Below are 19272 nucleotides of genomic sequence, written 5' to 3'. Positions count from 1 at the left end.
GTTGCCGACCCTAAGCCCGCCCCCCCTCCTTGAGCTCTAGCAACCTTACTCACCGGCAGGAACACAACACTATGAGTAGGGTCTAGTGTTGCTTGGCTGCTGTTTTCTGTAAGGTGGAGGTACTTCCCCAGTTGGACTGTGGCACAGCGAGATGACATTCACAATGCCCATACCTCTCTTTTGGACGTTGTTTAAGGACGTACCCGGGTCCAAATGGTCTATGTTTTTAATACACACAACTATTTTAAGAGTCATACGAAACCGCCGCCAAAAGCCACTTCCATACAATCGAAGTTACGTTCTTACAACGACATACTTAAATTACATGGAACTTGGCATAATCATTTAGGTACGTAACATATAATCTGTCTGGTAATTATTTTTTTATTTTTATTTTTGAGTTTTTTTAATACTACGTCGATGGCAAACAAGTATATGGCCCGCCTGATGGTAAGCAGTCTCCGTAGCCTACTGACGTGCCGAAGGAATTTGTCTGTTTTACATTTTTTTGATTATTGTTAAGATTAGGACCGAAAAACAGATTTCTTTTACAGATTTTTAAATGCTTCAAACTCTTATAATAATTAAAAATTATAAAAAAAAAATAATCTATATGATAATGATATTTTTGACCTAAAGTTTTATTTTTATTATAAGTTCTTTTTTGACTAGATAATGCTTTGCAATAAAGTTTTTATCTATGAAAATCCAAATTTAAATTATTATTGTCAAATAAAATTGATTATATACAATTAAACAATGACAGAGAGGAAATGAGGACTACGTATGTATGAAAACTTAAGTCTTAAGAACGTCGTCTTAAGAATGTCGTTTTAAATTATTGTACGGCGGGCGGCTAGGCTGCTGTGCCTCTTAAGTATTTGAGATAATGTGGTATATGCGTATGATATATAGCGAGTAATTAGATTACGTGTTAGTCTTGATTGGAGCATAGTTTGGAGCAGACGTGTTATTTTTGGTATTTCAACATTATCGAACGTGCAATTTCGTGCAAGTAAGTTGTTTTAAAATACCTACAAGGTGCCAACGAGGAACCCGAGAGATTTTAACCACGCATTTCCGATGCCAAAAAGAAGGAAAAACTTAAAATTAAAAAAAAAATACGCTAAGTATTTGTAAAACTGTAAGTAAAGAATTTAGACTTTTTTTTGCAATACCTAAGGTAGAAGTACTAGTGCTCGACGCTGCACTAGTCACCGACATGGGCACTTTGTTTCATGGAAATATAGGTTAAATTTGAACAACGAAGATTTTTCCGTATTCGAACTTAATCCTGGTCACTTTGACATAAAGTGCCATGTCGAGTACTAGTGCAGCGTCGAGCACTAGTACTTCTACCTTATTTTTTGCAGTGTTACTGTTCAGGTCCCATAAGGGCAACATAGCCATCAAAAAGGCGTTTTGCACTAAGTAACAATAAAAAGATGTTTTCTTAAGTGGCTTTAACTCTGAAATTAGACGAATTCCAAAAAAGTTTATGGGACATTTTAGTATTTAAATATGATCAGGAATATACTGTTAAAATCTCTAGCAATGCTTACGGGCACCGTATAGATAGATACCCTAAGTAGGTCCCAGTCCTGCCACTGCCAAAGTAGCCAAATACAGGACACATTTATTTATTTGTTTAAACTTTATTGCACAACATAACAAATAAAGTACAAATACAGGACACATTTATTTATTTATATAAACTTTATTGCATAATATAACAAATAAAGTACAAGTACAGGACACATTTATTTATTTATTTAAACTTTATTGCACAATATAACAAATAAGGTACAAATACAGGACACATTTATTTATTTAAACTTTATTGCACAATATAACAAATAAAGTACAAATGGCGACCTTGACGCCTAAAGGCATTCTCTACCAGTCAACCACCAGGCTTAACAGAAACAGTAGTAGGTCAGGCATTAAACAAAAAAAAACAGAATAAGTAACTTGAAACAAGCAATATAGCGACAAACATGTCAAAACATATACACAAAATCATATTTTACAAATACACAAGTAAAAAGAAACAAAAAATAAACAATTTTGTTACGGTGTTGATTTTTTTTTGACCTTGAAGACCGAAGAAGAAGTGAAGGTCGTGTGCGAGATGACCAAATCACCTAGAAGATCGTCAAGGTCGTTTCACAACCAGTTCAAATCATAATAAATGAAATCGACCTCCTGGAGACAAATCATATATTACCTACACGCAAGTGACCAATTGACGAATGAATTAATTTTGTTTACAAGACGTTGATCTTTGACCTTCTTCGTTTTTGTTGTGTAGTTCTTATTAGGGTACGGTCAAAGAGAATTGTAAATAGAGGTGTATTGTCAAAACTTTGTAGCCACGTAAATTTACTGCCATCTTTCGACACATGATTAAAACTTTTAGAACGCCATTTGACTTTGATCCTTATTCTTTCACTGATATGTGTTAAATTTCTTAAATATCAAAAAGTGGCGAGCATATAAACGTTATCAAATGAAAATTAGGAAACTTGATATAGATCCCCCTATATAGGTAGGTACCTAAACTGTATAAAATAAAATCGTTTTTATTAGAATGCGTGTGTTGAGTAAGATACCGGCTTCCGATGTTTTGATAGTTAAAATAAGACTTAATTTACATATATTTACATACATGTACTCGTTTATATGTACATTTTATAATATTAATACGTATTACACATCGTATTTATATTCGTATTTCCGCAGTTGCCCAGCCGTTACAATAGGCGGACTTAAAGGGGGGGCTAATGCAGAATTGGCTACTTGACAGTTTTTTGTAATTAATGTCAATCGATCTTTTTTTGAGCCTTTTACAGCCTTGTATTTATTAAATTAAATACTTACTATGATACAATAGAGATGTATAGTGTCTATGGTTAATAATACATTAAATCAGGAGATGTAAAAGGTCCCCAATTTCAGAGTACTAATAAGATTGGGCGGTTTAAAGTGTCCCAGGTGTCAAAATGAAATTGATACAAAATAAATCGCGTCTAGACTGATAAGCTAGCAGTCTCGTAAACTAATGCTACAGAATACATAACTAGTATGTATCCAATAAGTCAAGTACCTATACGAGTATTATACAATATTACAGAGAGGAATAGTTTCCAGGGTTAATACATTAAGTTTGGACATGTATAAGGTCCCACGGTCTGTGAAAGATAATAATCATTAATAAGATTTGGAGGTGCAAAAGCTCTCCAAGTGTCAAATATATAAAAAAAAAAGTGTATGAAATGTTTCACGTCAAGAGATTGTTAAGCTAACAATCTTAAAATTACTACTACTAACAATCTTAAAATTACTACTACTAACAATCTTAAAATTACTACTACTAAAAGTAGTTTTTATATTGAATTTTTACACGTTTTAATCAAGGGCGAATGCAATGGAATAAAAAACCGGTTTTCGTACAAGCTTTAAATTTTCTCATGTAACTATAATTACAAAAGACATTTGACCCGAAGTATACTAAGAATAATTGTGTGCAGCGCCATCTATGTGTAAATTGACGAACTAATTTGCGCTACCTGTATGTATGTTGGTTTTTCAGGGATAATTCTTTATCATTTGAACCGATTTCAACAATTATTGTTTTATTTGAAAGTGTATTTAGTGTAATCTCATAAGAATTTCAAGTATAATAAACACCCGCAAACGGGATTAAATTGGAAATTAAATTATAAAATGTTTCTGTTAATTAAAAAAAAGTTATCAAGATAGAGGTTTGATTTAATTTTTCCTGTGATATTTATAAATAAATAATAAATATATATTATAGGACATTATTACACAAATTGACTAAGTCCCACAGTAAGCTCATTAAGGCTTGTGTTGAGGGTACTTAGACAACGATATATGTGACGATCCACGGTAAAAGGTACCTTATGGCGGTTGGCGCTTACGTTGCATAGCATGGCATTAGTATTGGAGCGTCGTAAATAACAGCGTAAGCGCCAACCGCCATAAGGTACCTTTTACCGTGGATCGTCACATATATAATATATAAATATTTATAAATACTTAAATACATAGAAAACACCCATGACTCAGGAACAAATATCCATGCTCATCACACGAATAAATGCCCTTACCAGGATTTGAACCCGGGACCATCAGCTTCGTAGGCAGGGTCACTACCCACAAGGCCAAACCGGTCGTCAATTTATGATACTCGTATTATTATTCATATGTAAACATTTCATTATTTTTCATCGGTAAACTACGGTATAAGCCCCCCCCCCCCCCCCCCTACAAACTTTGAGTTTTGTACTTTTGGTGGTGGGTTGTTATATTTATTTGCGTATTTATGTTTGCCGTGGGAGGGTGGGAACATTGATTGCATGTAAAAATACGCAAGTAAGTATAACGGGTTAGCACTGATTGACTAACACGTTATTTTCTCGCGGATTAGCAAAATAATATTTCTTGCTTTAATTAGCATGGATTTCCGCAAAGTAACGCCTGATTCTATTAATTATTTTATTGTACACTGTTTAATAATTTATGGCTTTGTTGTTTATAGTAGGTATATTTCAAATTCATAATTCAACAGAATGTATTTAAACCGTATTATTATAGTAATTTTTAAACAGCTTGGGTACAGTGACATTGTCATCTCAATATATTTTTTGCGTTTAAGGTTATAAATTGTATGGAGATGACAGCTGTCGCCGTACCAAAGCTATTTGATAAATACTAATAAAGAGACATCACGCCCCTTAGGCTATATAGTGCCTCTGAGATGACTAGACTAGAATAAATAGACATCCATATCTTAAGGAAAAACACAGCACCTAACTCTAACTTGCATACCAGTATGCATATTACTAATGACAAGTAAATCATATAGACTTATAAAAACTAGATTTACATTTAAAAACTTGCGGTCACCAGACATTGGCGTTCTGCGAATTGCTGTTTGCTGAGCTACTACGTAGGGTCACCCCACATTAACGTCTCCCGAACGTCGGCGTCTAGTCAACTCTATGGCAGCTGCTCGACGCAACGTCGACGCAACTGCGCAGGGACGCCATTTACCATAGCGCTGACTAGACGCCGACGCTCAAAAGACGCTACTGTGGGGTGGCTCGCTTTTATTATTTAGTTTGATTATTGAGCCATGTGTGTTTGATTTTAGTATTTAGTTAGATTAATTATTTTGTTAAGTCATGTAGGTGTGCTCGCTTTGATTATTTAATATGATTATTTTTTTCGTATCTTGCCACAGTGATAATAAATATGAAAATCGATAGGAAACTCATACTATTATCACTGTGAAAAGGTTATCAAATAGGTATCAACAAAAAGAAATGAGGTATTCGGGTAAACACTATATTTTTTAGCCTTTTTATGTGTCCCACTGTTGGGCAAAAGCCTCCCCTCTTCCTTTCCAATCCTCCCTTGCTGAGCAAGATCCCGCCAATCCCGCTGAAACGCATCCAATTCGTCCCGCCATCTCTTTCTCGTTGAAAAATAGTTTATGTTACAACTGGGGACACGTCTCATGGCCAAATAATTTCCATTTGAAAAACTGTTGACAAAGTCTTTGTTCGATTTATATAATTTGGAATAGTTTTATAAATGGAATAGCTCTATAAATGGAATAACAAAGGTCAAAGTACTAAATAAAATACCTAAATGAGACTTCACAAAGTGATAGGACCACCGCTCCACTAGCGTCTTTTGAGCGTCGGCATCTAGTCAGCGCTATGGAAAATGGCGTCGCTGCGCAGTTGCGCCAACGTTACGTCGAGCAGCAGCCATAGAGTTCACTAGACGTAAACGCTCGGGAGACGCTATTGTGGGGTGTCTTATATTCTGTATTTTTACTTGTCTTTGGTATTAGGCACTATATACTTGTATTCACATCATGTTGTTAGTAAAATCAACGCAGGTATCTGGTGACCATAAGTTTGCGTAGATCATTAACTTGGTTTATTTTGCATAAATACTTAATGAGTCACACAAACCTACCCGGCATACAATTGCTTTATGCTCATCCGGTTATGTCTGTGTTTGTGATCTCTGTATGTACTAACAATAGTCTTGTAAGTTATGTTGTGTAATACTAACACTTTTATGGGTTTTGCCTGAAATAAAGGATTTAATAATAATAATAATTGAAGTTAAGCTCTCAATCTCAAAATTTACATACAAAATTTCTACTTGCTACTCTGCAATACAACATAACGTACGAATATAAAAAAGTTCTCTAGACTAGTATTTTTTATGCAATTGTTTTTTTTGTTTGACGATATTTTGTGAAATTCTTAGTATTAAATTTGATCTGTATATTTAATAATTCAATAGTATTATGGAATAATATTTACATCAATAAATTGCTCTGATAATTAGCTCAAGATAATTATATCGCACCTTTAGAGTGAAACCGACCTAACACAAAAAATCGTGAAATTGAGTTAGTGTCACAGAACGACTCTGTACAGCGTATTACACCGCTTCCTTAATCAGAAACTGACCAAGCTGTGCAAGAAGAGTACGAACTCACTACAAGGGTCTCTTTCTTATTGGACGGTAGGCCCCCCCGCGTCGGAACGTCAACGCCCCTTTTAGTGTTAATCCCGCAACCGCAAGCGCCGTACGCAATTCAGTCCCAAATATAATGACCCACTAGTGATTAAGTCGTTTTTGTTTCGAAAATATAGGTAAGTCCTACGTTTTTATTTTAGAAGGAAGCTGACTAATTTATCATTGTGTCAATACTCTTCCGAACATTGTGTTAATGTGTACGACTTATTCGTAATTACTCCACTATATTATTAAAAATATTCTGTAGGGCGTGACTTAACAAATAATAAGTCATTTTTCTTATAAATATTTGTTATGTTTTATGTTTCATTAAGGTTTAAATCTCTTTTGTATTTAATCAGTTAAAGTTGATTCTGTTTTTTTTGGTTTTTAAGTCATTACTATTCTAATTCTCTTTGTGTTATAGGTCATCGTTACGTGTTTACTAATGCTAACGGGAAGAACTTCAGTCCTGAGCCTTTTTTTGGTATTCCCAAAAGTCTAACGCGGCTCACCCTAAAGACCTACTGTCACTACAAAACCATTCAACTCTGGAGAGAAACTACAGGCTTGAATCATTCTAAGGCGCTTATCAAGGCCTTTAGCAAAAAGGCGGCCTCAAACGCCTTAGCGCTGTCTAGGAACCAACTGCGCACTTTGGTAAGGGTGCTTACTGGGCACTGCGGCCTAAATAAGCACATGCTCACTATGGAGAAACGTGACATGGGGTGGTGCAGACTCTGTATGGAGGCAGAGGAGACGCCTTTGCACATCCTCGCAGAGTGCTCTTGCCTAATGTCTCGTGACTCAATCCTGGGCAGACACATATTACGTCCGGAGGAGTTAAGGTCTCTCGAGATCAAGAAGATTCTGCAGCTGTTTGAAGTTGCAGGTTTGGATTGAGAATTGTAGTAGGTGACGATCACAATAGATCAGGAATGGTCGCAGTGACATATATGCTGTAGAGCTTTACATAGCCCCTGACAGAGAAGAAGAAAAAAGAATGCTAAGCGTTCACAAATAACAAAACTCCAGTTTTACTGGGTAAGCTAGAGGCATAAGCGTGAGTTAGAGGTTAGATGCCGGGTTTAAGGATGAAAGCATTAACTGCATCCAGCTGTAACGCTTACAAATTATTTTAACATAATTTTGATTATGATTTGCTGTTTTTGGTGGTTTGAGCTTTGTTTTTCGCATTTACAGGAAACGAGTTGCGAAAACATTTCACCGAATTCGTCGATCATTAAGAGTACGCCAGAACGTCAAGTTTTTATAAAACCTACCCGTCTTAATATAATTGAAACGGTAAGTTTAATATTTATTTTTCACGTGACTATTAGTAAAAGTTATGAGTAATGAGTATACTATAGTAGAAAATTAATTAAACTGCATTTTTCAGGACGAAAGAATTGTTGTCCCCAGTCAACATTTTAGCTGAAGAATCCGAGACTGAATACAATGATTCATTTATACCACAAGGTCCACAAGTACTCGTTAGAAGGAGTAGTGTTTCTTCATCGTCTTCCAGCTCGTCTAGCAGCAGCTCTTCATCGTAGAGTTCATCTAGCAGTACGTCAAGATCTAGCTCCAGTACTATAAAGAGATGTTCAGATCCACAAAAAAAATATATAGCACTAAAGCCGAAATTCCAACTAACGAGGACACAATACCCTACAATAGACTGGTAAAGAAAACAGCGACCTCTTATCGCATATTACCTGTTAATGAGCTTGAAACTGACCTGGATCGTAGCGATGATGACCCTACATTTGAAGTGGAGACAATGGGGTTGGCCGGTCGAAGTATTAAACGGATGGCGCCATCATAGCTTGCCCTGTCAATCCCTAGAATTGTGTCAAATTCTTGTTTTTTTTTTAATTTTGTGACCTGGATTCCAGTACTTTAAGCCAAATCTCATAGAACAAAACTAGAGACAGGGGCAAGCTATGATGGCGCCATCTATGCAAACCTTTGACAGTTGCCAACTCCATTAAAAAACATCGAAAATTTACCCTCGTTAATCCTGTTGACTCTCAAGCCACATTTAAGCCACAACTTGATCACTCGATCGACTCAGCTGACCAAGAACCTCAACATTTAACTCTGGAAGAATCTCAGGGAAGGAATACTCTCAAGGAAGTAGCGTTAGCTTCCAGCCTCAATTGTCAGGTACCGAAGAACCTCAGCTTTCGGGTAGCGGCGTAGTTTTTCAATCTCAAACGTCAGCTGACTCAGAACCACAACCCTCAGGTAGTGGCATTAAGTGTGGCATCCGAATAATCAGTTTGGAAATGAGTTCCTTATACATGAGTATTTAATACCTAGAATTTGCTGATATCCATTGATACATATCTCATTAAGACACTCAGTATTAACAATAACAACAGGTAAAACACCTCTATCTTTCATCATAGGAAACCCTGTTGTTGTAACAGACTACTTCAAACTTTAATACATGAAATTAAGATCTCTACAACCTAATTACTATGTAGATTACTATCAAAGTAATTAACTGAAAAACACAACATGTTCCTGTTATGTTATAGATTTATTGTGTCTTATTTCTCGACATTTAATTATAATTTATCGCTTTATTTTGATCTCTATGTAACTTTCAAAGACTATAAGTCTTTGAAAGTTCGTTGTGTTTTTGTATACGTATACCTGCATAATGTCTATTGATCTCAATGTTTTTCTTTATGGCACATTAAATACCTTAAAGAAAAAATCGTTTTTTTACTATAGAGTTCCTGACCTATTAAAACTATTTTGTTGACATAATTCACTCCTATTTTAATAATAAAGAGGCATATTATCGAAAAAGTCATAAAACATATTTAGATAATTAAAATGAACCTGACCTAATTCATATTTCGCCGAACAAAGAGAAAAAAAGTTCGGTCGAAAAGTGACCTTATAGTGACTAGTTTCAGTAAATCGTAATTTTAAAATGCCATTTCATAAAAATTAACCTAATTATACCTCCAATTACGAACGTTAATAGTTGGTGTTTACTTTTCAGTAGAAAAAAGGCATTTACTTGAATTATTTTAGGAGTTATCATTAAAAGAATGCAGAAATGACTCAACGTCGAATCTTATTTTGCGATTTGCCAAAAAGTTGACATTTTGTTTTAAGCCAGTTTCATTCTAAAGGTGCGATATGTAATACTGTCTTACTATTCATACGTACTTGTTGCTAGGCCTACATGAATAAAATATATTTGAACTTGAACGTGAACTTGAAAGTTTTCTTTATTTTTTTACAGACAATGTTACTCTACCTATGGATATTAGCAGTGATAGCGGCGATATACCTTTACTGCCGACAAATTTACTCAAGGTTCAGCAAATATGGAGTCAAGAATCCGAAACCTTTGCCCCTTTTGGGGAACATGAGTTCTATCATATTCAGAACTAAAAGCTTCGTTGATGTGGTTGATGAGCTCTATAACAAATTCCCTGAAGAAAGGTCGGTATCAACTACTCTATGTCAGTGGTTACTGAAAAGTACTGTACTTACCTCAGTGAATTATACGATATAGCAGAGCCCAACTGGGGAAGACAGACAGACTTACAGAAAACAGCAGCCAAATAACACTAGACCCTACTCATAGTGTTGTGTTCCTGCCGGTGAGTAAGGTTGCCAGAGCTCAACGAGGGGGGGGGGGGGGGGGGGGGTTAGGGTCGGCAACGCGCATGTAACTCCTCTGGAGTTGCAGGCGTACATAGGCTACGGAGACTGCTTACCATCAGGCGGGCCGTATGCTTGTTTGCCACCGACGTAGTATATATATATATATATATATATATATATATAATGTATTTCTAACGGTTCGCCAGCACAAACATCACGCGGTACGACCGCACCGCTCGCCGGTCTAACATCGACGGACTGTAACCGTCAGTGACGTCACCATGACGTAAGCACTCGAAACGTTTATTCACTACAGTTACTATATTAATTTATTTTATTTGGCTCACGAAACAAGTAACAGACAGATGCAGGAATTACAGTGTTAGTTTACAGTTCAGATCTGGACTATAACTGTAAACATATGTACACAGAAGGATAAAAACTTAAGTTTACTAAATATACTTTTAAAAATATAATCCGTAACATATTCCGTGTTTGTTCACACTTACCAATTTTTGGTAAAAAATTTTGTTTAGTCAAAATATTTAGTATAGTTTAGTTTTAGTATTTTTAAATTACTAGCTAACGCAACTCTGTTTAGATTTAAAATCTTACTACTGTTTATTTCACCTTCTGCATAACCTAGCGTAGAAAAAAATACCTCATATCTCTAGCATTATACACTATACAGGATGATTCAGGGGACGTGAGGAGGATCAATCTTGCACATTCAGTCAGGTATATAAGCAACTCTGTAGTAGTGTTTAAAAAAGTTCTAATTTATATACGACATTCATGGTCACCTTAAAATTAAAATACTTTTGGGAAATACCAATAATCTTTGTTTTATCTATGAAGTGTCAAATATAATGTTCGGAGTTTGATTATTTTGAAGTCATATCTCAAAAAAAAGTGTGTCATTTTAGTTTTTTCGATTCATAATTAAAGTTATAGGACTGTTATTGATTAATAATAATAATAAGTGAATAAGTAATTAAGTGTTGTAAAGTGCCCATGCTTATAGTTAACAAAAAGGAAAAAAAATCAGGACAGATGTGTGATTGTTTTACTTCAAGATGATGGTGAACGATCTATTACCATTTACTGAGTGTGTAGGTCCTGCTGGCGTCTCATGAATCATTCTGTATAACGCTAGAGAGATGAGATATCATTTCTACGCTAGGTTATGCAGAAGAAGGTGAAATAAACAGTGGTAAGATTTTAAATCTATACAGAGTTGCGTTAGCTACTAAATACGATTAAAACTAAACTAAACTAAATATTTTGTAAGACTAAACTAAATATTTTGACTAAGCAAATAGTTTTTCCAAAAATTAGTTATACAGCTTAAAGGCAAAAATGTTACGTATTTAATAAAGTACATAATTAGTTTTTAAGTATACTCCAAGTGGACTTTGCATCTAGCCTCGTGATCCTAGGTTTCATACAAGAAAAAGTACCGCATTGCCCGCTGGATACGAATACGAATTGGTTAAATAGTATTGGTTGTAGTAGTAGTAGCAGTAGTAGTAGTAGTAGTAGTAGTAGGGTCGGCAACGCGCATGTGACACCTCTGGAGTTGCAGGCTTCCATAGGCTACGGTGACCGCTTACCATCAGGTGGGCCATATGCTTGTTTGCCACCGACGTGGTATAAGTACCTAAATACTATTTTAAGGTAATATAATACCCCCGCCGGCCGGGACAATGCGAGGAAGACGAATACATGAAACCTAAGACATTATTGACGTAACAATAAATAATTCAAAACCCTACGGGATTAAATTACTCTGTTCAGTGACTTAGTATATTTTGAAGTATCTACTACCTACGCAGCTAACTACGGTACCTACTTAAGAGGCTGTCAATCCATAAAACGCGCACACTGTCTATTTGTATCGGAGTAAATGAGATAGCACTGTCGCATGTTACTGGGCCTGGGCAAGGGAATAATAAGAAAAATATTTAAATAAAAAAAGTGCATTATTAGTGTAATATTTTACTCAACAGCGGTTTAGATATAAATGTTTTGTAATTGTGATTTTAATTGCAGACCCATAAGTCAAAACAATAAAGACATAGAACCGTTTAATTGTGATTTTAAGACCAATCTTTGCAATTATTTTCTATCGAGCCGATTTCGTTCAATCATGTATCGAGTACAACCACGGTCTTTGAAATATAATTAATATGAACATATATTTTTCTTACTTGACTAAAACAAATAGTCTTTTAAAAAAAACTGTTTAAGTAACATCAATTTCAAGGACATTGGGTGTTGACAGCCCCTTAAGATATCTATTAAGCACTCCAATAATACTCCAGAAAGTGTCGTTCAAATTGATTTATCGTCAATCGTCCGATATCATTGTTATAAGTTGTACTTTATAGATAGTAATTATCGGTCGTTGATTTAATATTTGATTTAAATGAAATATGTTGGATTTCTTTAAATCCAAAGAAACAAAAGAAATGTAACTCTGTTCCAATTCTAATAAGTACTATGAGAATTAAGGGCCCTAGGAGAATAGAAGAGTTGTACTTAAGAGGAAAGAGGACGGCCGTTTCTTCATTCAAACTTAGTCCCCTTTTTCCTTTTTCGATATTGACATTATGGAAAAAAAATTTTATAATTTGATGTATATTAACAATAGCTATGCCTCTAAATTAGAAGTTTTTAGATTTTTTGATTATTGTATAAATTACGAACGAAAAACAGTTAACATAAAATTTTTTAAATGTTCATAACTCTTATATACTCGTAGTGAACACCCCTAATTGGAACAAGCCAGTAATTGAATGGTATAGACAAATGCTGCAGGTCATTTATTTACAACATATTACCATAAACAAAAGCCATAGAGCTGCTTAAGTTTATTTTTCAATTTGTTAATTTGAAATTAAATGTTATTAACCAATAAAAACCACAGTTTTCATTTCTAGGTTTGTTGGCAACTTTGAGTTCGTAAAGCCGGTGTTATTAATTAGAGATATCGAACTTATCAAGAAGGTTACTGTTAAGGACTTCGAGTACTTCCTCGATCATCGCTCATTCGTCAGTGAAGACATCGACCCTTTCTTTGGAAGGAACTTGTTCTCGCTAAAAGGTATTTAAAATATCGTCGTCTAGTCATAATAATATTTATTTATTGCTTATGTGCCAAAAGCACTTTTAAAATAATATATAGACTGAAGTCTGTATAAGCTAACTCTGCATTGACTTGGCAGTTATAAATCAAATAAAAAAAACTGTTTATTTCCACAAACAACTTAATGCTAATCTCACATTTTAAAGATTATCTTGACTAAGGAACTGGGGATGCAACCCCTGTTTATATTAACAAATTACAAAATTAAATGTTAGTGAGTCTTTTCACATTTAAATCTATCAATGCCCTCTTAACAACAGCTTTAATATTATTGGGTTTATTAATTATGTTATCAATTATATCGGAGGGAAAGCTGTTCAGAGTTTTTGGTATGTAAGAGGACCATAACCTATTACCATATTCAATCTTAGGTTCATAGGATAGTCTGCGAAGGTTCTTTGTCTATAGTATCTATTCAGCTCTCCCAAACGATGCTTGTATTCTAAAATTACAGCCATTTTAGCCTTATCATTTACACTGATTCTACAGTAATTACTGAACTTAATTAAGTTCTCATAATTATTTCTAAATTGTTGGTCTTTCTAAATCTAATTATTTGTATGGATATGCCATAGCCAATTATGGAGTCAGCCAAAGCTATATGGCAGGATCGCAGCTTAAATACTCTCAGCTCAATTACAGGACCCAACACAATAAACAAAGACCTACACAATATGATATTTATATTGTTATATTTTATATTATTTAATTTGATAATTTTGACATGTCAGAATATTATAATAATAATTTAATTTAATTTATTGGATATTTGAATTGTTTTGATTATTTTTATACTGTTTTACTGTAATTGAATTTGATTATTATTATTTATTATCTTAATTGTACTTAAATTGACATAGACCTAATTATATATTGTATTACCTTTTGACTTGTAAAATTTGCAATTTTATCAATAAAGGAATATGAAATATGAATATGAATATGAGTAAAACAGACAGCTCCATGTGCAGAGCATGCATGGGAGAAGACGAAACAACAAAAGACATTCTCCTAGACTGCAAACAGGTAGAAGTATACAGGAGCAAATACCTAGGGACTCCGTGCACACTAAAGGAGGCAGTTAGCAACTTGAAAGCCTTGCTAGGCTTCGTGGAGGAGATGGGGTGGTTAGAGTAGCGCTACCTCGATTTCACGCAAAATACACAATGGTTGTCTATTTGCGGAAAATACCCAGAAGCACTTACTAACCTTCATCTCGTAAAAGTGCTTTAAATACCACTCGTCGGGAGGCAATACCACTTTAAATGTATTTTGTTGGAAGCGCTTCCACACTGTCGCTTGACAAATTAGTGCAGAGGTAGTCTAAACGGACTCTAACTACGATTGAATGACCTAGTACATGAAGTATTAAAATAATACGATAAAAGAACGTACATAAATTCGAGTCAAGAAAATATACCTAACAATTTAATGAATGTTCTCAGGTCAAGAATGGAAGGATATGCGTTCAACGTTAAGCCCAGCATTCACGAGCTCGAAGATGAAGCACATGCTGCCATTCATTGTCGAGGTGGGCAACCAGATGGTCATCTCGCTGGACCAGCAGTTGAAGGAGTCAAAAAGTTAGTATTGGATTTAGATGCAAAATTAAGAGATATCGATTTAAAAACGAAAATCGTTACTTAAAAAAAAGGTGCGCCGTTTGTATTTTTAAGGGTGTCGTTGGTGCCTAAAATTACTTTCGATAGATATTTATTATTATTAAAACCAAAAGCATCTAATAAAATTTGTTTACAGTAACTTAGAAGCTATTAAAAACATAAAAAATGGAAGAAACGTATATTACTTACCTATTTCTTAAGCGACTAATATTATTCATACCCTTAGTTATTACTAAGCTTATTAACAAACTACCAATTCTTCTGTATTATTTTACATATTTCTTTGTATTTTTTAATTTTAGTACACACAGTAGGTACAATTACATTCTTACATGTATTTTTTGTAGGGGGTTACATAGACATCGAAACAAAGGACTTGGCAACTTACTATGCAAATGACGTCATAGCGTCCTGTGCCTTCGGCCTGAAAGTAGACTCCCACCTTGAGCCCCAGAACCAGTTCTACAAAATGGGATATAAGGCTTCCAACTTTGGCTTTGCGGCGATTCTGAAGTTCTTTGGATATTCCTCCTTTCCATTCCTTATGAAGGTGTGAACGTTATTTTTATTACCTTACATTCAGCTTATCTTATTTTCGTTTAAGTTTACAGCTTTCATAAAACTGTGATTGCCTTTTTTCACTTCTTATATTATCAAGCAAAATAATTCCAAGTACATTAACAATTGATCTGGATTTAAATTGTACTAACAAATACTTACAAATTAAAACGAAGAACAAACTATAAACCTCAGGCGTCTTATTAACGGAACACGTATTTAAAATAAATGTTTAAATATATATCAAAAAGGTAAAAAGAATAATGTGATCACTAAGGTTAAAATATTTTCAGTTAATGAAGTTGAATTTGTTTCCGGAAGATGTGACGAACTTCTTTCAACACTTAGTTCTCAGCACGATGAAGGACCGTGAAGTGCACAATATTCTGCGACCGGACATGATACATCTGCTTATGGAAGCCAAGAAAGGTAACAAAAGTTCATAATTAATAAATTATATGTGGATAACTACTGTTTTTCCATTGATATTAACAAAAACTGTCTATTTAACTGAACCTAATGCATTAACAATATTATGAAATACATAGTTAGAATAGTTGTCGACTTGATGATGACAAATATAATTTGAAGATTCAAATCATTAATTATCTAGTCGTTTATTCCTGATTGCCATTAAAACCAACTTTTTCATTATTCATGAATGAAATAGTAATGTAGGCAGTTAGACATTCGTTTACATGTTTATTTATTACTTTCTAAGCATCTTAAAGAATCTTTAGAATTCTACCCAGTGAGCTCAATGAGGGACACTTTTGTTCTGATTAGAAATCCCTAGGCTAAAGTGTTCTTTATAGAAAAGTTTTTTTTAGACAGAACGTGATTAAAACGATATATTTACCAAAATTGTTAGGAACAGAATAAAGAAAAACTGAAATGGGCTCGAAAAATAAAAAGGCGTTTGAAATGAACAGAACCTTGTCAGAGGTATCAAGTTACTTGGGTTTCTGTCGTGGAGCGGGTCTACTGTAACTTCTTGGTTCTTCATGTCTTCTATCTCACTAATATATTACTGAAATAAACACAAATAGGTGGAAAAACAATTAAAAACTTAAATTAAAAACTTATAAATAAAAAATTTGTCCCAGATCGAGACCGCTTGGCAGGGTGCCCAGAAGGCTGGCTGCATTGCCCCTCTAACTAATTAAAGTCAGTCAATGTCCACTCACAATAAAATAAAATGCATAAGTCACGAAGTCCGAAGGGATTGATATTTTCACTTCAAAAGTGCAGTTTTGAATGGTTGATATCCGGTAAAATTAATGAACGTAAACGTTTAACGTTTGACGTATAATGTTGCTAGAAGAAATAATATATTCCTAAACAAAAATTAATAATAAATATGTAAACAAGTCTTGTAATAATTTATTTCACAGGTCAGCTTGTTCATGAAGAAAATTCTGGTAAAGATGCTGATGCAGGTTTTGCTACAGTAGAAGAGTCTAATGTTGGCAAGAAGACTATTGATAGAGGTAAAATATTAATTATTTTACTTACCGTAAAAACAATTGTGGACACATTTACTCCACACAATTTGCACGTATGTTCAATCAGACCCTTATTACTATTTTTCTCATCAAAATCAGCTAAATTCTGTCACATATATGTATGGCATAAACGTATAACCCTTTCCCTGGCCGCTGTCATATGCACAAATGTACAATTAATGCACAATAGGAGCATTTTAGGCATATACTTATTTGGCTTAATGGCGTCATCTAGTTTTGACAATTTTTAAACGTTTTCTAAGGCCTTTAAATCTATCATCTACGTCTAATTTTACGTTTTGATTTTGATAATTAAAGATAGCAATAGGGTATCAGATTTCAAACGCTAATAACTAAAATGTATAAATAATATGTAATGTCCTCTAAAATATTGACGACTCTTGCAGCATTATATGTGGGTTGTCAATCTTCTTTATTTACTAGATTCTGGTTCAATATAATAGAATATTAACTGTCCTTCTTAACTTCCACCAGCTTGGTCAGATGTTGATCTAATCGCGCAAGCAGTCCTTTTCTTCATCGCCGGTTTCGAAACCGTTTCAACAGCCATGACCTTCCTTCTTTATGAGCTGGCCCTCAACCCTGATGTACAAGAGAGGCTGGCAGAGGAAGTAAGAGAACATGAGAAGAAAAGTGGCGGCAAGTTTGACTACAACTCCATTCAGAACATGGTTTATATGGATATGGTGGTCTCAGGTAAGAATCTACACAAGTCAAAAGTTTTAACTAAGAACTTTTGTTGTTTTGTAGTTTCGTTTTTGCGAATCAATTTGTAATTGTACTACTGTTTGTTTTTAGAATCATTGAGATTATGGCCTCCAGCTGTTGCAACAGATCGCATTTGCACGAAGGACTACAATTTGGGTAGACCCAACGACAAAGCTACTCAAGATTTTATTGTAAGTTGTATTGAAGTTATTAGTCATGATATAAATAGGTATAACTTACAATTCACCCTCCTACTTCTTTACAGTTTGTGATTTATTGTCTATTTTTTATTAACATAGAAATATTGTTCCTCAGGTACGGGAGTTATCATTAATCATGTTTTTCATTTTGCTTTACTGCTGTTAAAACTTTTCTCGTGTTTTTTATTATTTCTCAAATATTTTCTATTTGTCAAGACTTTTGCTACATTGACTATTCTTCTTTAGTTGAAAAAAGGTGAAGGCCTCAACGTACCAGTAGCGGCGATTCATCGCGACCCGAATTACTTCCCTAACCCTAAGAAGTTTGATCCTGAGCGCTTCTCTGAGGAGAACAAGCATATGATCCAGCCCTTCACTTATCTGCCTTTTGGTCTTGGACCAAGAAACTGTATTGGTAAGGAATAATATGATAATAGTTGTGATGAACTGATGAACTTCTACTAGACCACCTACCATAGTTTGTACTTAGCGGTGCCAATATTTAATAGATTATGAAGTGTATATTATAAGCTGATTATGGGTTTTTTTAGCTCAAAGTCCAATAAAATAAATCATTAAAGCATCATATCAATTGATACAAAAAAGAAACCGGCCAAGTGCAAGTCGGACTCGCGCACCGAGGGTTCCGTACAAACCTGTTCATTTATATGATGTAACTAAAAGTTTACGGTTTTCCCATTTTTTCCTTTATATGTGCTATAAGACGTTGCTTCGGACCAAATTTCAAGATTCTGAGTTCACGGGAAGTACCCTGTAGGTTTTGATTCCCTTGTGAGTGTCAAAAATTTTCGGCATAAATGGCTGTATCTTTTGATTTCGTTGGCTTAGAAGTTTGATTCAGTCCAGTTCAAATATACTTTATTCATGTAGGCCTAGCAACAAGCACTTATGAATAGTAAGACAGTATTACATATTATTATCTAAAGCTAATTTTTTTCACAGCTCCAACGGACAGTAGACCTGAGTATTTGATATAAATTCCAGCTCCTCCACGCGTTTCTGAGAAAAAGGGTCTTGACAGACAGACGGACGGACGGACAAAAAAGTGATCTTATAAGGGTTCCGTTTTTTCCTTTCGAGGTACGGAACCCTAAAAAACAGTAAAAAAATGCAAATTGGGACCAGAAGTTGGCGTGACGAGGAGAAATAACTACTGCATGTACATGTTGTTATGGACCAAGTTTTATGCATTCTTCTGGATGGGACAAAACTTTAAAAGTTGGTTTCTCTTTAATGCAATCGAAATTCTCTTTACTAGGAATATAGGAATAAATTGTTTGATA

At 34.5% G+C, this 19272-nt stretch overlaps 1 protein-coding gene across 1 annotated transcript in view; it reads left to right on the top strand.

Annotated features, from left to right (window-relative positions):
* Positions 1–920: 920 nt before the first annotated feature.
* The window catches only part of LOC133521733 (uncharacterized), a 33775-nt gene continuing 15423 nt past the window's right edge, over positions 921–19272 (top strand). Inside the window, exons 1-10 of the mRNA XM_061856800.1 lie at positions 921–1015; positions 9839–10041; positions 13149–13312; positions 14800–14937; positions 15324–15526; positions 15828–15963; positions 16929–17024; positions 17535–17756; positions 17859–17959; positions 18215–18383. Of these exons, the coding sequence (XP_061712784.1) occupies positions 9842–10041; positions 13149–13312; positions 14800–14937; positions 15324–15526; positions 15828–15963; positions 16929–17024; positions 17535–17756; positions 17859–17959; positions 18215–18383 (1429 nt within the window). The 5' untranslated portion in view covers positions 921–1015; positions 9839–9841. The remainder of the gene's footprint in view (positions 1016–9838; positions 10042–13148; positions 13313–14799; positions 14938–15323; positions 15527–15827; positions 15964–16928; positions 17025–17534; positions 17757–17858; positions 17960–18214; positions 18384–19272) is intronic.

Source organism: Cydia pomonella, chromosome 10 (assembly GCF_033807575.1).
Source record: "Cydia pomonella isolate Wapato2018A chromosome 10, ilCydPomo1, whole genome shotgun sequence".
In the NCBI taxonomy this organism is placed as follows: Eukaryota; Metazoa; Arthropoda; class Insecta; order Lepidoptera; family Tortricidae; genus Cydia; species Cydia pomonella.
This window is presented reverse-complemented; position numbering and strand designations above follow the sequence as displayed.